Below are 23,436 nucleotides of genomic sequence, written 5' to 3' on the forward strand. Positions count from 1 at the left end.
TTTCATAGTTTTGATGTCTTTACTATTATTCTACAATGTAGAAAATAGTAAAAATAAAGAAAAACCCTTGAATGAGTAGGTGTGTCCAAACTTTGGACTGGTACTGTATATGGAAGGAGACTTTTAATATCTGTTAATATGTATCTATACAATATGTCTATGCAATATATATATTTCTATCCTATTTTAGTACTTAACAGCATTAATGTTATCATCATTTCTAAAATTAAATTATTTCTATTGATCCTTTCTTCATTTTAATAGTATAGTTGTTATTTTAATATCTGTATTATAAGATAGCTCTGTTTATTTTACCTATATGTTCTCTGAGTTAATGAAAGTTTCATATTTGGTGGCCACAAGCATATTAACAGGCCTACAGCCACATGGCCTTTATCATTTATTCATATGCTGCGTGACTCATAAATACAGATCACTGTTGGATAGGCATATGTAATATCTGATTTGTCATGGGAGTGGTGTTATATTAGCTGTGGTCTATCATGTTGGTGATAGAAAAATGTTGAGGTAATACTGAAAGTTAATATCGGGCATCACAGATTATGAGAGCATCCTACTGTTGACACCCCTAACAGAACAGCTCCTCATATCATCAATTTGGTCTTCTGTCTGTCAGGAGGTGCAGAGGGAAGAGCTTGTCTGCTCCAAATGTGAGAAACTGAGAGCTGTTGTGTTGCTATGGGGCCATAAAAAAAAAAATCCCCCTTGGGGAATGAGTGATGTTTCATAAGCAGAGCTCATCCCTATTGAAATCTGCTGGATAATTCAGTTGCTCTCTACCAGATTGTATTAGGAGCTGTCTGTTTGACCTCTTGGGGTTTCCCTTTTTTACAGTGTGCTGGAGCAAGATAATCAAATCAGTAAATGATTAATTGCAGATACAAGCTCTTTCCTGGATCAAAGTTTCTGAGGGATCAAATCAAATCAAATCAAATCAAATTTTATTAGTCACATACACATGGTTAGCAGATGTTAATGCGAGTGTAGCGAAATGCTTGTGCTTCTAGTTCCGACAATGCAGTAATAACCAACAAGTAATCTAACCTAACAATTCCACAACTACTACCTTATACACACACACAAGTGTAAAGGGATAAAGAATATGTACATAAAGATATATGAATGAGTGGTGGTACAGAACGGCATGGCAAGATGCAGTAGATGCGTATAAGTACATGTATATACATATGAGATGAGTACTGTAGGGTATGTAAACATAAAGTGGCATAGTTTAAAGTGGCTAGTGGTTACATGATTACATAAGATGGCAAGATGCAGTAGATGATATAGAGTACAGTATATACATATGAGATGGTAATGTAGGTATGTAAACATTATATTAAGGTGGCATTGTTTAAAGTGGCTAGTGTAATTTTTACATAATTTCCATCCAATTCCCATTTTTAAAGTGGCTGAGTGAGTCAGTATGTTGGCACGGCCGCTAATTTAGTGGTGGCTGTTAACAGTCTATGGCCTTGAGATAGAAGCTGTTTTTCAGTCTCTCGGTCCCTGCTTTGATGCACCTGTACTGACCTCGCCTTCTGGATGATAGCGGGGTGAACAGGCAGTGGCTTGGGTGGTTTGTCCTTGATGATCTTTATGCCTTCCTTGACATCGGGTGTGTAGGTGTCCTGGAGGCAGTAGTTCCCCGGTGGTGCGTTCTGCAACCTCACTACCCTCTGGAGAGCCTTACGGTTGTGGGCGGAGCAGTTGCCTACCAGGCGGTGATACAGCCCGAAGGATGCTCTCGATTTGCATCTGTAGAAGTTTGTGATGCTTTTGGTGACAAGCCGAATTTCTTCAGCCTCCTGAGGTTGAAGAGGCGCTGCTGCGCCTTCTTCACAACGCTGTCTGTGTGGTGTGGACCAATTCAATTTGTCCGTGATGTGTACACCGAGGAACTTAAAACTTTCCACCTCTCCACTACTGACCCGTCGATGTGGATAGGGGGTGCTCCCTCTGCTGTTTCCTGAAGTCCACAATCATCTCCTTGTTTTGTTGACGTTGAGTGTGAGGTTATTTTCCTGACACCACACTCCGAGCGCCTCACCTCCTCCCTGTAGGCCGTCTCGTCGTTGTTGGTAATCAAGCCTACCACTGTAGTGTCATCGCAGAACTTTGATGATTGAGTTGGAGCGTGCATGGCCACGCAGTCGTGGGTGAACAGGGAGTACAGGAGAAGGCTCAGAACGCACCCTTGTGGGGCCCCAGTGTTGAGGATCAGCGGGTGGAATGTTGTTACCTACCCTCACCACCTGGGGGCGGCCCGTCAGAAGTCCAGGACCCAGTTGCACAGGCGGGTCGAGACCCAGGGTCTCGAGCTGATGACGAGTTTGGAGGGTACTATGGTGTAAATGCTGAGTTGTAATCGATGAACAGCATTCTCACAGGGTATTCCTCTTGTCCAGATGGGTTAGGGCAGTGTGCAGTGTGGTTGCGATTGCGTCGTCTGTGACCTATTGGTCGGTAAGCAAATTGGAGTGGTCTAGGTGTCCGGTAGGGTGGAGGTGATATGGTCCTTGACTAGTCTCTCAAAGCACTTCATGATGACGGAAGTGAGTATGCTACGGGGCGGTAGTCGTTTAGCTCAGTTACCTTAGCTTTCTTGGAACAGAACAATGGTGGCCCTCTTGAAGCATGTGGGAACAGCAGACGTGATAAGGATTGATTGAATATGTCCGTAAACACACCAGCCAGCTGGTCTGCGCATGCTCTGAGGACGCGGCTGGGAATGTCGTCTGGGCCTGCAGCCTTGCGAGGGTTAACACGTTTAAATGTTTTACTCACCTCGGCTGCATGAAGGAGACCCGCAGGTTTTGGTAGGGGCCGTGTCAGTGGCACTGTATTGTCCTCAAAGCGGGCAAAAAAGTTGTTTAGCCTGTCTGGGAGGCAAGACATCTGCGTCCGCGACGGGGCTGGTTTTCTTTTTGTAATCCGTGATTGACTGAGACCCTGCCACATACCTCTTGTGTCTGAGCTGTTGAATTGCGACTCGATTTTGTCTCTGTCCTGGGACTTAGCCTGTTTGATTGCCTTGCGAGAGAATAGCTACACTGTTTGTATTCGTCATGCTTCCGGTCACCTGCCCTGGTTAAAAGCAGTGGTTCGTGCTTTCAGTTTCACGCGAATGCTGCCGTCAATCCACGGTTTCTGGTTGGGAATGTTTTAATCGGTGCTTGTGTGGGTACGACATCGTCAATGCACTTCCTAATGAACTCGCTCACCGAATCAGCATATTCGTCAAATTGTGTTGGACGCAATGCGGAACATATTCCAATCCGCGTGATCGAAGCAGTCTTGAAGCGTGGATTCAGATTGGTCGGACCAGCGTTGAACAGACCTGAGCGCGGGAGTTTTGTTTTTAGTTTCTGTTTGTAGGCTGGAATCAACAAAATGGAGTCGTGGTCAGCTTTTCCGAAAGGGGGGCGGGAGGGCCTTATATGCGTCCGGAAATTAGTATAACAATGATCTAGGGTTTTTCCAGCCCTGGTAGCACAATCGATATGCTGATAGAATTTAGGGAGTTTTGTTTTAGATTAGCCTTGTTAAAATCCCCAGCTACGATGAATGCAGCCTCAGGTGTGTGGTTTCCAGTTTACAAAGAGTCAGATAAAGTTCGTTCAGGCGCCATCGATGTGTCTGCTTGGGGGGAATATATACGGCTGTGATTATGATTGAAGAGAATTCCCTTGGTAGATAATGCGGTCGACATTTGATTGTGAGGAGTTCAGATCAGGTGAACAGAATGACTTGAGTTCCTGTGTGTTGTTATGATGACACACCACGTCTCGTTAATCATAAGGCATACCCAACCCTCTTCTTACCAGAAAGATGTTTGTTTCTGTCGGCGCGATGCATGAAGAAACCAGCTGGCTGCACCGACTCCGTTAGCGTCTCTTGAGTTAGCCATTTTCCGTGAAGCAGAGCACGTTGCAATCCCTGATGTCTCTCTGGAATGCTACCCGTGCTCGGATTTCATCAACCTTATTGTCAAGAGACTGACATTGGCGAGTAGTATGCTAGGGAGTGGAGCGCGATGTGCCCGTCTCCGAAGCCTGACCACGAGACCGCCTCGTTTGCCCTTTTACGGCGTCGCACAGGGTCGCCGGCTGGATCAGATCCATGTATTGGGTGGAAGGCAAAACACTGGATCCGTTTCGGGAAAGTCATATTCCTGGTAGGAACGATGATGAGTTGACGTTAATCGTATATTCAGTAGTTCCTCCCGACTGTATGTAATGAAACCTAAGATTACCTGGGGTACCGATGTAAGAAATAACACATAAAAAAGCAAAATACTGCATATTTTCCAAGGAACGCGAAGCGAGGCGGCTATCTCTTTTCGGCGCCGGCGCCGGATACGGATTAAACTGCTCTTTTGTTTCCATGCTCTTTTTATTGTCTGATCATAGCAAGTGTTGTTCATATATAATCTTTTTACTTCAATACTGTAAATGTAATCTGATCTGTTGGTATGATTATCATTGCCAGTCCAGAAGTTGTTAGCGTAGTAAACATATTGATTGCATCGCCGGAAGATTGAAGGGACTTCTATGTCAATGGTAGAAACTTTCATTGTGCCTTCAGAAATCATTCCCTCCCCTTGACCTGTTCAACGTTGTGTTACAGCCTGAATTTAAAATGGGTTATATTGATACTTTGTGTCACTGGCTTACACACAATACCCCAGAATGCCAAAGTGGTATTATGTTTTTCGATTTGTTGACAACAAAAAAAAGGAAAAGCTGAAATGTCTGGAGTCAATAAGTATTCAACCCCTATGTTATGGCAAGCCTAAATAAGTTCAGGAGTAAATATTTGCTTAACAAGTCACATAATAAGTTGCATGGACTCTGTGTGCAATACTAATGGTTAACATAATTTTTTAATGACTACCTCATCTCTACAATTATCTGTAAGGTCCCTCAGTCAAGCAATGAATTTCAAACCACGAAGATCAGGAAGGTTTTCCAATGCCTCGCAAAGAAGAGTCCATGCACCTAGTGGTAAATGTGCAAAAAATTGTTTACAGACATTAAATATCCCTTTGAGCATGGTGAAATTATTAATTACACTGGATGGTGTATCAATACATCCAGTCACTACAAAGATAAAGGTGCCCTTCCTAACTCAGTTGCCGTTAGGTGTTCTTCCTAACTCGGATAGGAGAAAACTAAGGATGGATCAACAACATTGTAGTTACTCCACAATACTAACCTAATTGACAGAATGAAAAGAAGAACGCCTGTACAGAATACAAATATTCCAAAACATTCATCCTGTTTGCAACAAGGCACTAAAGTAATACTGCAAAAAATGTGGCAAAGCAATTTAACTTTTTGTTCTGAATACAAAATGTAATGCTTGGGGCAAATCCAATAAAACACATTACTGAGTACCACTCTCCATATTTTCAAGCATAGAGGTGGCTGCATAATGTTATGGGTGCACTTGTAATCGTTAAGGACTGGGGAGTTTTCAGGATAAAAAAGAAACGTAATGGAGCTAAGCACAGGCAGAATCCTAGAGGAAAATCTGGTTCAGTCTGCTTTCTACCAGTCCCAGGGAAATGAATTCACCATTCAGTAGGACAATAACTTAAAACACAAGGCCAAATATGCACTGGAGTTGCTTACCAAGAAGACAGTGACATCTACTTGAAAATCTATAGCAAGACCTGAAAATGGTTGTCTAGCAATGATCAGCAACCAATTTGACAGAGCTTGAAGAATTTAAAAAAGAATAATGCGCAAGTGTTGCACAATCTAGGTTTGGAAAGCTCTTAGGGGACGATTCCAACTCAGGTAATTACGCCTTTCTTACGCACGCCTTTCCTATGCACTTCTCAGTAATTGGCGTGGTTCCCTGGCACGTGGTGAATAAATGTAATTCAACTGCTGAAAATCCACCCACTTGCTGGCCAACTGATTTTCTTGTGGAGTTTTCTTTCAATATTTTCAGTACATTTGGTGTACCTTTTAGTTTGAATTTTGTCAACAGACTCAATAGAATATATCGAGAGAACGGGTTCAGAATATTAGGGATCAATGAAAGAAAGCCATCTAAATGTATGTATATTTAGATAAACGTAACAAATGAAGGTAAATGCAACAATGGAATTAAATGGAATGATAATGTAGGCTTTACCAGCTGAAGGGAACTAACAGTAAATTGGCAGTTGAATATGTGTTGTTATTAGGCCTACTGACCGTCGATACTGATAGTGGATAATATTTAACATGATAGAAATAGGAAACAGAGAAAGTCGGGGTAGCCTATAATTAAGACATTCGAGAGTGCCCATCCCTGCAAGTTAAAAGGTCGTACAATTTAAATTCTGCATAATGGCACAGCATTTCATAAACTTTACTGTGGGAAAGTTGATAGTCAGCAAGTCAGTTAAGAACAAATTCTTATTTACAATGCTGGCCAAACCCTAACCCGGACGACGCCGCCCTATGGGACTCCCAATCGCGGCAGGTTGTGATACAACCTGGAATCGAACCAGGGTCTGTAGTGTCACCTCTAAGGCAGTGGTCTAAGGCACTGCACTGAGATGCAGTGCCTTAGACCACTGCGCCACTCGGGAGCCATGTCAATTTTAATATGACAAAAATTTGCTAGCTAGCTAACCAATAACTTTAACGATTTATTCAAGAGACAACAAGTGCTCATTGTGCAAATGTATTTATGATATCAATAAACATTGGAGACTAAATATAGTTTACAATCTACACCAACCCCGCCTGTTTTGCCCCATGATTGCGCATGCGTCGGTTTTGTAGCTAAACTCTGATGCTCGTCGGATGTGGCAGGGCTTGCAAAATATTACGGAAACCCAGCCGCGAGCTGCCCAGTGACATGCGCCTACCAGACGGGCTAAATGCCTTTTATGCTCGCTTTGAGGCAAGCAACACTGAAGCATGCATGAGAGCACCAGCTGTTCTGGATGACTGCGTGATCGCGCCCTCCGTAGCCGATGTGAGCAAGACCTTTAAACAGTTCAACATTCACATGGCCGTGGGGCCAGACGGATTACCAGGACGTGTACTCACAGCATGCGTGGTCCAACTAGCAAGTGTCTTCACTGACATTTTCAACCTCTCCCTGACCGAGTCTGTAATACCTACATGTTTCAAGCAGACCACCATAATCCCTGTGGCCAAGAAAGCAAAGGTAACCTGCCTAAATGACTACTGCCCAGTAGCACTCACGTCAACACCATCATCCCGGAAACTCTAGACCCACTCCAATTTGCATACTGCCCTAACAGATCCACAGATTATGCAATCTCAATTGTACTCCACACTGTCCTTTCCCACCTGGACAAAAAGAACACCTATGTGAGAATGCTGTTAATTGAGTACAAAGCTCATCACTAAGCTAAGGACCCTGGGACTAAACATCTCCCTCTGCAACTGGATCATTGACTTCCTGAAGGGCCGCCCCCAGGTGGTAAGGGTAGGCAACAACACATCTGCCACACTGATCCTCAACACATTGTTTATTTTCAGCGCGCTGGAGAGGTTTCAAACAACTCAATGCACCAAGTACACATGTCGATCAGGAGCTCAACCGGGGCAGTCCCGTTAGTTCCCTTATATACTGGTTACAGACACGTTGCATAGGCATAGTTCATAGGGTTGGTTCCGGTATTTGTCTGGCACATCTCCTTTCTTAACCTAAATAACAGCGTTCTGCCAGATGGTCCTAAGGAGGAGGTCATGATGCCCCCCCCCCCCCCCCTCATATTTTTACCAGGCACAGGCAGGAACCAAGGTTTGTTTATGACACCAAAGACAAGATTAACATTTTCATGACTGTAAAATTTTATTCACAATGGCAACTGCTTGGCATCCGACCGTAAGGCGCTACAGAGAGTAGTGCGTACAGCCCAGTAGAGCCAAGCTTCCTGCCATCCAGGACCTATATACTAGGCCAGGGGTGGGCAATTCCAGTCCTCGAGGGCCAGATTGGTGACACAGTTTTGCCCCAGCTCCAGCTAACACACCTGACTCCAATAATCACCTAATCATGAACTTCAGTTTAGAATGCAATTTGATTAATCAGCTTTGTTTGCTGGGATGGAGAAAAAGTGTGACACCAATCAGGCTCCCGAGGACTGGTGTTGCCCAACCCTGTACCAGGCGGTGTCAGCGGAATGCCCAAAACAATTTCAAAGGCTCCAGTCACCCAAGTCATAGACTGTTCTCTCTGTTATCACACGGCAAGCGGTACCAGGGAGTGTCAAGTCTAGGTCCAAAGCCAAGTCTACCCCCAAGCCATAAGACTGTTGAACAATTAATAAAATGGCCACCCAAACTATTTGCATTGACCCCTCCCACCCTTTTGTTTTTACACTGATGCTACTCGTTGTTTATTATCTATGCATAGTCACTTTACCCCTACCTACATGCACAAATTACCTCGACTACCCCCGCACATTGACTCRGTACCGGTACCCCCTGTATATAGCCTCGCTTTTTTATTGTGTTACTTTGTTTTTCTTTTTTTACTTTGATTGATTTAGTAAATATTTTCTTAACTCTACTTTCTTAAAACTGCATTGTTGGTTAATGGCTTGTAAGTAAGAATTTCACGGTAAGGTCTACACCTGTTGTATTCGGCACATGTGACAAATAACATTTGATTTGATTTAAACAACCAACCCGTTTATGGAGAATGGTGTTATTTCTATCTGAAAAAATAAAGTAGATGCTGTTTCCACTTGGAACCGGTAGGTTCGCTAGACCTTATTTATGGTTTCCTCACATGTAACGGTGGTGGAATTATTAGGGAATTAAGTCAAGGTCAGAATACAACGTATCTGTGAACACACCTCCGCCACACCTTAATTTATTCAATCTCCACCCAAAACGAATAGCAGGTGAATAGCACGGTATTCTCATGCTTAAGTTAATCGTCAGAATACGCATAGAGAAAAAAGTGCAAAAAAAGGGAATTACGTTCCATTTACGCCCGCTTAACTCGGGTCAGAATCAGGCCCTTAGAGACTTACCCAGAAAGACTCACAGCTATAATCACTGCCAAAGGTGCTTCTACAAAGTATTGACTCAGGGGTGTAAATAAGTATGTAAATGAGATATTTCCATATTTAATTTTCAATACATTTGAAACATTTCTAAAAACATGTTTTCACTTTCTCATTATGGGGAAGTGTGTGTAAATGGTTGAGAATTATTTATTTTTCAATCCATTTTGAATTCATGCTGTAACACAACACAATGTGGAATAAGTCAAGGGGTATGAATACTTTCTGAAGGGACTGTAGCTACACTATACAGAAAAGAAAAAATCTAACAAAAGAAATTCCCTTTGTTTTAGCAGAAGCAGGCTTGATTCTATAATCTATTCAAGTGTGCTTCCGCCTAACCCATTATGCAAACATTATTGCTCTATCAGACAAGAAGGATGGGTAACTACATTCTCAGAATTTCAGATCAGTTCAACTATTCACTGGACAAAGGAAGAGGATTCAGAAAGGATGAGGCTCTATCTGAATGAATACCACAACACACTGTATTTTATGACCTTCAGATACGTTTTGTGATTCTCTCTTCAAAGAATACCCCAGGAAGCCTCTAGTCATGAGCTGTGTGAACATAAGAGATACAGCAAATCTGCTCGTCTTAAAATATTAATAACAACCGAACTAAGACTTCTACATGTATGATGCTTGACTTACATATGCTATGTAAGCAAGACAAAATCTACAAGATGTGATGAAGTTACAGAGTGGCTTTCCTGAGGACTGTTACAGTGTGTATGTCTGACCTAGACCATGGCATTTGCGACATGGGGGATGTGACAGTCACACGGGGCCGTGACCATCTGTGGCAGCAGGAACAAAAGGACTGGGAGGAGAGGACGAGGGACAGAGTTAACCCTAATCTCGTGACTGACTCCCTGCCCCTGCCTCGCGCTGGTGCATGATGGGAGCTTCGGGTTTTTACTAGTGGAATGCAACAACGCAGATGACCCCGTGCCCTTGCACACAGCCACACAGTAACCCCCAACTCCAAAAACTCTAGCCTAGCCACCCGCATCCATCACCTCTGAAGCTTATAGTGCTGCTCTGTTGTTTATTGACTCTTCTATACATCCTCCTGTTTGTGCCAACAAGATCAGATCCACGGAAGATACCATTTCCATTGCTATTCACACGGCCGCAACACATCTGGACAAGAGGAACACCTAATGTGAGAATGCTATTAATTGACAACAGTTCAGCATTCAACTATTGTTCCCTCTAAGCTCGACACCAAGCTCAGAACCCTGGGTCTGGACACCACCCTCTGCAACTGGATCCTGGACATCCAGACGGGCAGACCACAGGCTGTGAGGATTGGTAACAACGCCTTCTCTACAATGACTCTTAACACAGGGGCCCCCCAAGGGTGTGTCCTCAGCCCTCTGCTGTACTCCCTGTTCACCCACGACGCGGGGCTTTGTCACAACACCAAGTCTATTATCAAGTTTGCTGGCGACACCACGGTTCTAGGCCTTATAACAACAACGAGTCAGCCTATTGGGAGAAGGTAAGTGACCTGGCATTGTGGTGCCAGGACAACAACCTCCCTCACGTCAGCAAAACAAAGGAGTTTATTGTTGACCTCAGGAGGCAGAGGAGGGAACATGGCCCGATCCACATCAACAGGACTGCAGTAGAGAGCAAACAACTTGAAGTTCCTCTGCGTCCACATCATCGAGGGCTTGACATGGACCAACAACACCACCACTCTTGTCAAGAGGAAGCAACAGCGTCTCTACTTCCTAAGGCGACTGAAGAAATTCATCATGCCACCCCGGGTCCACTCCAAATACTATTGCTGCACCATTGAGAGCGTCCTGACCAGTTGCATCACGGCCTGGTACGGGAATTGCTCCATTCACGACCGCAAGGCCCTCCAGCAGGTGGTGAAGACGGCCCAGCACATCACTGGGGCCGTGCTCCCACCCATCCAGGACATGTACTCGAAATGGAGCCTGAGGAAGGCCTGCAGCATCATCAAGGACCCCACACACTCCAGCCATGAGCTGTTTACTCACTTACCATCGGGCAGATGGTATCAGATCATGAGGTCTGATACTAAAAGGCCCAGAAACAGTTTCTATCTACAAGCCATCAGACTGCTGAACAGTTAAACTGGACTGGCCACCTGCTCTGATTCTCTGCACCTTTACAAACACACACACACACCTGTCTCTTATACACATCTAGATGTGTATAAGAGAACACACACACACACACACACACACACACACACACCTGCATTGCTTGCTGTTTGGGGTTTTAGGCAGGGTTTCTGCTGTCTCTTATACACATCTAGATGTGTATAAGAGACAGCACACACACACACACACACACACACACACACCTGCATTGCTTGCTGTTTGGGGTTTTAGGCAGGGTTTCTGTACAGCACTTTGATATATCAGCTGATGTAAGAAGGGCTATATAAATACATTTCATTGATTAACTTCAGCCTCCAAACAGTTGCTTAGATTCACCGTTTTTATTTGCAGTAAAATGTCATTCAAGATATGGCATGAGATATACATACAACGACCCAGTTGACAAATAGTATAACAATGACACACAACGCTACCATATATACAGCGTGAGAAAAATATTTTCCTGCCATAGTTCTCTCCCATTACAACACCTTTGATCTTGTATTTTTTAAACATACACATACCTTACATACAAAGCACTTTCCTGTGCTACATTTCAGTGAACATGACAGTAGTGGTATGTCATTACTATATTAATACCTTCCTCTTGTGTGTCCCCTAATTGTTCCAGCAGAGTAGGTTAGTGTGCTCATTTTCACAATTAGAATAATTACGGTAATTGCATGGTTCGACAAAGGACACAACGTCAAAGCAAGAATACAAACAGTTACGACAGTAATCAGACAATACACAACAGCAAATACAGATTAAACACCCTCACACATATTCAATCAGATGATACAAGTATATTACTTTGTGATTCAATTATTGTTATTCAATACATTGACTTCATTAATATCAGTTTGCTGAATGACCCTTATGTATATTATGGTTTCAGTGTGGTTAAGCTTCTTACATATTATTGCGAAAAACTATTAGATGACTTGGAAAAAACAGGTCAACGCATCAATGAGTTTGAAATGGATCTGAATTCAATACATTTCTTACAATTCTTTAAGTGCAATGCAGCATAGAGCTGCAGCTGGTAAACCCAACTTGACTACCACGTGTTATTTTAAAGACCACCTCTATTCAGCACTACACTATACTCAGCCCACCATGCTGATTATCAGCCCTGGCAATATAGCCTACAACGGAAATGTAACAGTCATGTTCCTCCCTTAAAACAAACAAACAAGTAAGCACATATAAATGTTAATAATGACATATTAGTATAAAGGGTGGTCAGTATGTGTTTACATTTTGGGTACCCTTTCTACAAAGAGATTAATGGGTCCACTCTTGGGGGTTGGCTGTACTGTCATTGATCCCACATGTATCCTGAAATGTAGTGGCTATGATAATGACTCAAATTGCTAAATGGAGCCGTGAATATCAGAGTTTTGGACACCGCAAACAATCAGTGAAAAAATCTGTCTATTGTTGAGTGCTACCTGTTGTCTTATAAGATGCCTTTGTTCATCTGCAGCGCACTAAAATAGCCTGTGGAAATACAACAGAGACATGTTTTGTGTCATCATTTACATCTACGTAGGTATTCACAAGTGGACATTTCGAAAGGGGGGGAAAAAGCAAAAAGTCTTGACTTAGCAGTTTTGCTGGCGTCACGTGACTGGTCGTCGGCTGTATAGTCTGTTGAACTTGTTTCATAGCCTTTGTTGAGAGATTAACAGAGAACACACAATGTGGAGCTAGGCCCTGCCTGCCAGGGATAGTCTCAGTGACAGTCCTGGTAGAGAACCCGGTTGGGACCTGCTGCTTCCAAACCAACAGCAGCTCATTAGACCACCAGCGTTATGCCGCTCCTCCGTCAAGCCGTCTGATCCGAAGTCCTTGGGATTTGCTCCACAGCTGCAACTTTAAGAGRGCGAGAGAGAGAGCACCTTTTCCTAAATTCGTTCAGCCCCCCTCCAATGAAACCACACCTCGTTCCCAGGAGCACCATCCGCCAACACAGTAAGTCACTAACATAATCGTCAGTTACTGCGGTGGTCTTGTGTGGGTTAACTCATAGATGGTGAGAGATTATTTGGTGGCTGTGTTGGGACAAGGGTCTCTGAATGTGTGGCGCTGAACATCCCTCGTGCCACAATGGGTGACTGGGCTCATGGTGTGAGGGGCAACAGGGGAAAGGTAGGAACTGGGAGCTGTGGGAAGGCCTTTTAAATACAGCAGGGCCATGCCAGGGGGAGGTCACCTCATCACCTCTCACAGTAGTGTAGGGTGAAGTCCTTCGAAACCTTTCCACCCCCAATACCCCACGGCTCCAGCTCATCTTCATCTTCCTCCTCTTCCTCTGCCTCCTCCTCGTAGTGGCTGGGCTCCTCGATGGAGGTTTCCATGTGGTAGCAGTAGGGCTGACCCTCTGTGTACTCGTAGATGGTGGGCAGGCTGCTCTTCAGGCTGCAGCGGCGTCGTAGGGCCACTAACAGAGGCTGGGGCATGGTGAAAATGTCCAAGTTGTTGCTCAAGTCGATCCAAACCAAGCTGGAGAACTTCTTGGGGTCCTTTAGGATCTCAGTCAGGTCTTTGACTATGGCCAGGGTCAGCCGGTTGCCATTGAGGGCCAGGGTGTTGAGTTTGGGCAGAGACCCCAGGTGGGGTAGCAGGATACGAAGGTTCTCGTCCTGGAGCTCTGTGAAACTGATGTCTACAGCCACCACTGCATCCCCACTGTTCTGGAGGTAGAAGGCCACGTGGCGTACGTCTCGACTGGAGAGAGGGATACCAGACAAGTCGACTCTGTCAGTGGATACCTTTCTCTGCAGGGTTGTCTTGAGACTGTAAAGGGATAAAAAATATATATTGAAAAAAGTTAAGATATCAGGAATGAGGGATATAGAGGGGCTGAGTGCTGAAATCAATTGTATCATCTATATGTGTGACCTAGGAACATGGCCTTCGTGCCATATTGTGTTTCCTGTGTTGTATAAAGGAAGGGGGTTGGGCACGCTTGGAGTGGAAGGCTGACAGATTCTCCAGCATGAGGATTTAGCAATGTACACTGTGAAGGGCCAAAACATACGAAACAACCTCCTCATTCAGAGAGTGAAAACCATTGCGTTCCTTATTACCAAAAGCCAAAAACATTTACCATCTGATTATATGACACAAAACATTACAGAGCTCATTTATAAAAGAGACCTTGGTCTCAACATGACTCAAAATAAAGGTTAAATAAAAACATTTATTGGCTTAATTCAAAAGTCAAACCATGAAATTGCAATCCTGATTCAATGATTGAAACGAGATGAAACAAAACATGTCTAGACAGACAGAAATGGCATAAATTTGAATCAACTAAAGTTGCTGGCATAGAAAATGTATTTGATTGCATAAGTTGTGTTGCTTCAGTGGATTTAACTACTTTTCTGTAAATGGCAGTTGTGGGTTCCATTTGATATGAGACTGAAATGAAACACATTTTCCATGTGACAAAATGTATTCTTATGGCTGGATATCTGTCTCAGTGTATAGCCTCACAGCATGAGAGTATCATAGGCAAATCCTCCTGCCTTTTGAAAGATGACATTTGTGTGATGTTGGAATCTGGATTTATATTAAAGGTATTGCACTTTGATGTTGCTTTAACGCTGACTTCCAGGAGTTGGCATATCATATCAGTGACTCATTCTGCGCAATGAGGAAGAGAGACAAGGGCAACAACCACTGATCTACTGCACTGTTCTGCTTCATAAATACACATTACATTTGTATATCATCTGCATACCACCCTATAACAACTTTTCCACATGGCAAATATTCCATACTGTTTGAGGACTTCAGTGCTTAACCAATCCCCATTCTCCAGCCTGTTTGGTAATAATATGTTCCACTAGAGCTGACAGAAGAGCCCTGAGTCTCTGATGTAGTATGGGTTTGAATTACAGCTTCCCCCAGACATTCATCCTTTCTATCCTCTGAGTAATACTTCTGGACATGACGGGAATAGAAATCAGCCGTAGAAATGTAATTTCCAAAGGCTCACCTCACATGTAAGTGTTACAGCAGTGCTGTGACACAATGGTGGAAATATGACTCTCTAATATGAGTTTAATAAGTCCTGTCTCTGGAGCCTGCTCTCCCCCTCCCCTCCACTCCTTATTCATTTTGTTCCCTTTACAGATGTAGGATCTTAATTTGATCACTCTTTTGTTGCTGAGAATTTTCCTGCAGGAAATGCAGGAAAAGCAAACTTGTAGTGTATTCAAGGTTTAAAAAGGCTTCTAAAGTTAGTCATTTCCACTTTAAAATGTCAGACTTGATTTGCCCTAATGAAAAATGTATCAGCCCCTACAAAAAATGTCCATTAATTACAATCCACATAATAATTCACATTTCCTGTTGCTGCAAGATTATTGGCTCAAATTAAGATCCTACATCTGTATATTAATCCTCTCACTGCTTTTAATTTGGCCAAAACCTCATCTTCTCAGGAGCACATAAAAAAAGTCTAATGGCTGAATGGGGTTATGCCTGCCCATTCCCTGCTCCTCAGACACATACTCACTGTGCTCTGGAAACAAGAAAAGAAACATCTCAGCTCCCCTGAATAAAGAGCCTATATTTCTCTCTTCTCTCTCTCTCTCTCTTTTCTCTCTCTCTCATCTCTCTCTCTCCCTCTCTCCTCTCTCTCTCTCTCTCTCTCTCTCTCTCTCTCTCTCTCTCTCTCTCTCCTCTCTCTCTCTTCTCTCTCTCTCTCTCTTCTCTCTCTCTTCTCTCTCTCTCTCTCTCTCTTCTCTCTCTCTCTCTCTCTCTCTCTCTCCTCTCTCTCTCTCTCTCTCTCTCTCTCTCCTCTCTCTCTCTCTCTCTCTCTCTCTCTCTCTCTCTCTCTCTCTCAATTCAATTTAAAGGGCTTTATTGGCATGGGAAAACATATGTTTACATTGCCAAGCAAGTGAGCAAGTGAAAATAGATAATAAACAAAAGTGAAATAAACAATAAAAAATAAACATTCATTAATAAAAAATGTAAAACAATGACAGTAAAAATTACACCTCACAAAAGTTCCAAAATAATAAAGACATTTCAAATGTCGTATGTCTATATACAGTGTTGTAACGATCTGCAAATAGTTAAAAATAACAAAAGGGAAAAATAAATAAACATAAATTTGGTTGTATTTACAATGGTGTTTGTTTTTCACTGGTTGCCCTTTTCTTGTGCAACAGGTCACAATCTTGTCTGTTGATTCACACTGTGGTATTTCACCCAACAGATATGGAGTTAATCAAAACTGGATTTGTTTTTTAATTCTTGTGTGTGGGTTTTGTGTAATTGAGGAAATATGCATCTTCTAATATGGTCATAATTTGGCAGGAGGTTAGGAACTGCAGCTCAATTTCCACTCATTTTGTGGGTAGTGGCAACTAGGCTGTCTTCTCCTGAGAGCCAGGTCTGCCTACGGCGGCCTCCTCTCAAATAGCAAGGCCAATCTCACTGAGTCTGATAACCAATAGTCAAACTTTCCTTAAGTTTGGGTCAGTCACAGGGTCAGGTGTTCTGCCACTGTGTACTCTCTGTTTAGGGCCAAATAGCTTCTAGTTTGTTGCTGTTTTTTGTTAATTCTTTCCAATGTGCTCAACCAGCTCATTAATAACTTTTTGACTTTGTCCATGAATTTGGTTGCGGTCTCTCTCTCTCTTCTTCTCTCTCTCTCCTCTCTCTTCTCATCTCTCTGCTTCTCTCTCTAATCTACCTCTTCCTTCTTTTCTCATCTCTTCTCTCTTCTTCTCTCTCTCTCTCTCTTTCTCTCTCTCTCTTCTCTCTCTCTCGAATGTCACCCTCTCTCTCATAAAAGACCCATTTTTAAGATTCCCAAGTAAGAACCCTCTTTGGTTCCAGGTAGAACTATTTTGGGTACCATGTAGAACCCTCTGGGGAAAGGGTTCTACATGGAACCCAATAGGGTTCTAACTGGAACCAAAAAGGGTTCTTCAAAGGGTTCTCCTATGGGGACAGCCGAAGAACGCTTTTAGGTTCTAGATAGCACCTTTTTTTCTAAGAGTGTAGAAACAGGATCTTAATTGAGACCTGCACTCCTTTACGGCCCTTTCAAGGAATTTATATTGTGGTCATTAAATCCAGAGGAATTGATATTGTGGTCATTAAATCCAGGGGAATTTCTTACAAGGGTCTGAGGGTCACTGTAAATTAGAAGGCTCATTGTGTCCCAATCTGGGTCTGACATTTCCAGGAATCTGAAATCATTCAAACTAGGCTACTTGAGCGTTCATAAATGTAATTGGAACAAATATAAGTGGATACCAGGATTCAGTCATAAATTATGCAGAATGAACACAAAAATACTGTTTTTAATTACCTAGTCAGGGTAAACTGATAAATATAGTGACTGTCGAAATGAAGAGCCCCTACAGAGGCAGATGGCCATGAAAAAGTAATACTGCTATGCACTGTAGATGAGAATAATTTCTTCAAGGAGTCCATTTTCTCCCCATATCTCCCCTGAGCTACTACACAGCTCACATCATTTTGTTTTTCAGTCATTCATGTTTAAAGCATTGCTCTTTAAACAGTAAACATGTCATTCATCTTTTCCCTTCACAACCGCAGTAAATCTCAGAGCAGAGGGACAGGTGCAGAATGTCAAGTCGAGTCAGACTGAATAGCCAGGTTACCGCCCCTTATTTCCCCCTCCTCACCCCAGGTGTCTGCTGCACTCCTGCTGGCTGGCTGCAGGTGTGACATTTCAACATGTGACAGACAGACAGAGAGGAAGTGGCCATGCCAGGTTGCCAACTGTCATCATCCTTAGCTGACTCCTGTGTGTACAGGTTCCCTGTGGATTGAGCTGCCGAGCAGCACAGCGGTCTAAGGCACTGCATCTCAGTGCTAGAGGTGTCACTACTGACACCCTGGTTCGATTCCAGGCTGTATCACAACCGGCCGTGATTTGGAGTTCCATAGGGCGGCGCACAATTGGCCCAGTGTCGTCCGAGTTTGGCCGGGGTAGGCCGTCATTGTAAATAAGAATTTGTTCTTAACTGACTTGCCTAGTTAAATTTAAAAAATACAAATACAAATGATGATGGTCCTGAGATACTGTATTCTCATTAATCTCATATACAGTAGTATACAAATAACGAGTATGTCTAAACCTATGAAGAGGAATTTGCAAATTAGCCGGGTGAGAATAAATAAATAAAAAATAGAATATGCCATTAAATATGTATAGCAGCTAAATGTATTGTAATGAAACTTCATAGTTGGTGGTTATTATGCATTAGTTTAGCAGTGTGGTATAATCGTGTGCATTGCATAGCATTAGATTTGTGACGGTTAAATGAGCTCCGCTGATAATATCTGGGTTCAAGAATATTTGCCCAGAACCAGCAATCCTTTATTTTATGTTTTGCTACAACTCAATTAACTCTGAATACAGGAACCCTTTACAAAGTGCCATTACGTGTTGAATACGGATGAGTGTAGTTTCCTTAGAGCTGAACATAAAAGCGATGGGAGGTGATGACTAATGCTTGTCCTGCTGCCTGCCCCAGACTGTGTCAGATAACCACTTCAACTACAAGTTCAATATGGGAACATGTCCTCACATTACTCACTGTGAGTGAGTCAGTCTCAACCTTAATCAGGGTGACTTCTGAGTTGACCCTTCTATTATTTGATTATTTTATTGTCTCTATGCACACTCACAGGACTCTACACACTCACAGGACTCTACACACTCACAGGACTCTACACACTCACAGGACTCGACACACTCACAGGACTCTACACACTCACAACACTCTACACACTCACAACACTCTACACACTCACAACACTCTACACACTCACAGGACTCTACACACTCACAGGACTCTACACACTCACAGGACTCTACACACTCACAGGACTCTACACACGCACGCACACTGAAACTTCAACACACAGATAACATGCACACACATTTATGCTGACACACGCTCACACACTCACATAAAATCATAATTTACACTGCTGCTACTCTGTTTATCATATATCCTGATGCCTAGTCACTTTACCCTTATACATATCTACCTCTATCACTCCAGTATCCCTGCACATTGTAAATATGGTATTAGATCTGACCCTGTATATAGATTCTTACTTTCTCAAGTTCTCCTTAAACTTCAAAGTCCGCAGGCACATCAAAGCCTTACGTGAGTTTAAATGTAGTTGTACAGCAAGACAAGGCGACGTGGGAATCAATGTATTGTTTCAATTGATCCTTTTGTTACTATCCTTTTGTTACTTCCTTATTATTCTCTGTCTTTCTTTCTGTTACCTCAGACTGAAGCACAATGAGCCTGACAGATACTGAGTGTTCTCTTCCGCTTATTTTCTATCAGTGATAATTTCCTCTTTAGAAAATGCATTGTTTCCACTGTCTATCCATCTGTAAAAATGAAAAAAATGCAAATACTGGAAACAGCGTAATCATATCCTGCTTATTTTTCATCAACATAATTACTAAAGACTCAGAAACAGAATAACCTGTCAATTCATTTGCAAGCGATTTCCATTTTCATGATTTGGACATCATTGATTACAAAACTGGCTGGTACAAATAATGTGTTTTCATCTAAAAGGAGCCAATGGATCTTATTCCTATACAACCCCTCTATTTCATCCCATCCAAACTGGCCACGTTTGTAGGCAGGCTACTGTCTGTATGGAGAGTGGCCTGTTCTGAGTCAAAGAGGACTGATGCCATTGCACAAACCATTGCTGTGGTGTCAACAGCACCACACAGAAGAATGATTGACACTTCTGGTTGCCTCTGTGGTCCTGACCTGCTTGGCTAGCCCAGAGGCTGCTGTGTCCCAGCCCTATTGAATGTCAGACAAACCCACTCAAAACCCACTTAGGGTGCTTGTCATAAGTCTGGCTGTGGCATTGGCACCATTTTAGATGGCGGTGTTAGCATTTGGGCAGTTTAGAGAGTTTTATGTGTGAAAGACTGATGGCTAGATGGAGGAGCTTACCAGGCCTGGGACTTCCGCCTGGACATGCTCTGTCTGAGCCACTTAGAATGAGGTGTCAGGTGGTAGATCAGCTGTCTGCAGATCTTATCTGATGACTTGATGGTGTCAGCATCTTTCTGGGGGAAGAAAGGCTCAAAGATTTAAAAAAAGTGAAGTGTAACAACAATATAATACCAGATGCCCTCTTTTTTGCTTAGTTCTAAATATGGTTGTTACTTTTTGAGACCACGTATAAGCAAAATACAGCACATTATATAACAGCTCAACTTTTGAGGTACATTGTACCAGAGCTTTCTTGATTGAAGTACAACTTTAGATCGTAGAAGGACATTTCCAGCTCAGTGTTCCTTTCGTTTTAAGTAGTTGTCAATCTCTGCCATTCAAAACCGTTCATAAGAACAGGAAAGAGGTTCTGTTATTGTGTCTTACTTTGAGACTGTTGCCTTGAGCTGTTCCTGATCAAAACAATTTAGGTGCCTTGCTGGAGTAAATTTAATCAGAGCTGGTGTGCAACAGTGTGGAAAACAGGAGTCATGTTGAGGAAATAAAGAGGCCAGATTAAATACAAAATCTAGTGAACACTTTTTTCTTGTTATTTCTATCCGTTGTCTGTTTATTGAGTTTCTTTTATTTTTACAGGGGCAGTGCTGTCACGTTCCTGACCTGTTTTCTCTTGTTTTTGTTTGTGTTTAGTTGGTCAGGGCGTGAGTTGGGATGGGCAGTCTGTGTTGTTCATTTCCTCTGATTGAGAATCATATATAGGTAGGCTGTTTTACACTGTTAGTTTGTGGGTGATTGTCTTCCGTGTCTGTGTATGTTGCACCACACGGGACTGTTTCGTTTGTTCGTTCGTTTGTGTAGTCTATTTCCTGTTTGTGCGTTCTTCGTGTCATGTAAGTTCGTTTGTTCAGGTCTGTTGACTGCGTTTGTTATTTTGTAAATTCTCAAGTGTTGTTTCGTGTTCCGGAGTTCCAAATTAAGCAGCAGCAGCTGAAAAGATGAGCTCCTACAAATATTGAAATTTAAATGTTTTTTTAGAGTAAAGTACATCGAAAAAAAATCAAAAGAAAACTGCAAACTGAATAGGAGACCAAACAAGCAGCAAACAAAGAAGAAAGGCTTTTGAAAAAGTAACAATTTTTCATAAAATTATACCGTTTTCTTAGCTAGCTAAGTTGTTTACCTGTTGCTAGGCAGTTGCTAGGGACATTCCTGAAAGAAGCTAGCTAGCTAACAAGGAGTGTCTAGTTGGCAGAAGAGAAGAAGGGACAAAGAAGGGACCAAAGTGGACAAAATAAGGACAGAAAAAGGGGAAAGGGGACATTAGGTGAAGCAGCTCGCTCTAAGACACAAAGACAATAATACAAGAAACAACACTTTATTGCTCTCGCCTCTATTGATACGCACTCCCGGTGTTGGTTTGGGCGAGTAGTTTGCATTCCGCTTTGCTCCACAGGTAGTACAGGTAGATTACATTTCATTTCATTACAGTACAACAGTTTGATTTGTTTGATCTTAGCTGGCTACTAGCCGTCTTTGTATCCAGATTTGTGTAGTCTAGAGTAGTATTGTGCGAGGTTACCTAGCCAGTTAGAGGTTACCTAGCCAGCTACACTTTCAAACAAAAGTCAACAACGCAGCCACTGCTAGCTAGCCTATTTCACCAGCAGCAGTACTATATCATTTTAGTCAATAAGATTTTTGCAACGTAACGCTTAACTTTCTGAACATTCGAGACGTGTAGCCTCCCGTGTCATTCCAATCTCCTTTGCATTAGCGTAGCCTCTTCTGTAGCCTGTCAACTATGTGTCTGTCTATCCCTGTTCTCTCCTCTCGTGCACAGACGCATACAAGCGCTTCACACCGTGTGGCCGCTGCTCTCTACCTGGTGGTCCCAGCGCGCGACGACTGACCCCCACGTGGAGTTCGCATGGTCTCAGCAGCCTCTGGAATGCCGATCTGCGGCAACAGAGGCAGAGTTCATCTCAGCTATGCTGTCCTCTCCAGTCCTCGACTCGTTTGGCATACGGTACGGAATGGTTACCACTGATCACTGCTATCCCTACTGCTCTCTCCTCGTCTGCCCACGTGTTCTCGCACACCCGAGAGCTTCTGTCAGCGGGGTGGTGGCACTGGGCCTATCTCTCCAAGTGGACATTCTCTCTTTCTCCCCTTGACCCATTACCTGTCTTATCGCCTCACTTTGAATTCCATGCTGTCCCAGTTACCACCCTTTCAAGCTTAACATCCTTATCATTTATCGCCCTCCAGGTTCCTTGGAGAGTTCAATCAATGAGCTTGACGCCTGATAAGTTCCTTTCTGAGGATGCTCACCTCTCACAGTTCTGGGTGACTTTAACGCTCCACGTCTACCTTTGATCTCATTCCTCTCTGCCTCCTTCTTTCCACTCCTCTCGCTCTTTGTCTACCTCTCACACTTCTCCCCCTACTCACAAGGCAGGCAATACGCTTGACCTCATCTTTTTAGATGCTGTTCTTCGACTAATCTCATTGCAACTCCCTCAAGTCTCCGACCACTACTTGTATCCTTTTCCTCTCTGCGTCTTCATCAACACTTCCCACACTGCCCTACTCGGATGGTATCACGCGCCTCCAACCTTCGCTCTCTCTTCCATCCTATCATCTCTCTCCTCTGCTCAACCTTCTCCAACCTATCTCCTGATTCTGCTCCTCAACCTCCTCTCCTCCTTTCTGCATCCTTTGACTCTCTATGTCCTATCCTCCAGGCCGGCCTCGGTCCTCCCCTCTGCTCCGTGGCTCGACGACTCATTGCGAGCTCACAGAACAGGGCTCCGGCAGCCGAGCGGAAATGGAGAACTCGCCTCCGCTGCGGACCTGGTCATCCTTTCACTCCTCCTCTCTACATTCTCCTCTTCTGTTCTGCTGCTAAAGCCAATTTCTACCACTCTAAATTCCAAGCATCTGCCTCTAACCTAGGAAGCTCTTTGCCACCTTCTCCTCCCCTGTCCTCCTCCCCCTCTCCCTCCTCCCTCTTGCAGATGACTTCCGTCACCACTTTTGAAAAGAAGGTCAACGCACATCCGATCCTGTTTTGCTAAGTCAAACGACACCGGCTGGTCTGCTCACACTGCCTACCCTGTGCTTTGACCTCTTTCTCCCTCTCTCTCCAGATGAAATCTCGCGTCTTTGTGACGGCCGCGCCCAAAACCATGCCGCGCTTGACCCTATCCCG

The 23,436-nt window shown here is 43.4% G+C and overlaps 1 protein-coding gene across 2 annotated transcripts in view; it reads right to left on the reverse strand.

The window, feature by feature from the left end:
- Positions 1 to 11,543: 11,543 nt before the first annotated feature.
- LOC139023532 (leucine-rich repeat-containing protein 75B-like) overlaps positions 11,544 to 23,436 on the reverse strand; it is a 35,346-nt gene continuing 23,453 nt past the window's right edge. For both annotated transcript variants that reach the window (XM_070436856.1, XM_070436855.1), the window contains 2 exons: positions 20,223 to 20,338; positions 11,544 to 14,019 (listed from right to left, as the gene is read on the reverse strand). In XM_070436856.1, the coding sequence (XP_070292957.1) occupies positions 13,440 to 14,019; positions 20,223 to 20,338 (696 nt within the window). In that variant the 3' untranslated portion in view covers positions 11,544 to 13,439. The remainder of the gene's footprint in view (positions 14,020 to 20,222; positions 20,339 to 23,436) is intronic.

The sequence above is a fragment of the Salvelinus sp. IW2-2015 genome, linkage group LG33 (assembly GCF_002910315.2).
Source record: "Salvelinus sp. IW2-2015 linkage group LG33, ASM291031v2, whole genome shotgun sequence".
In the NCBI taxonomy this organism is placed as follows: domain Eukaryota; kingdom Metazoa; phylum Chordata; class Actinopteri; order Salmoniformes; family Salmonidae; genus Salvelinus; species Salvelinus sp. IW2-2015.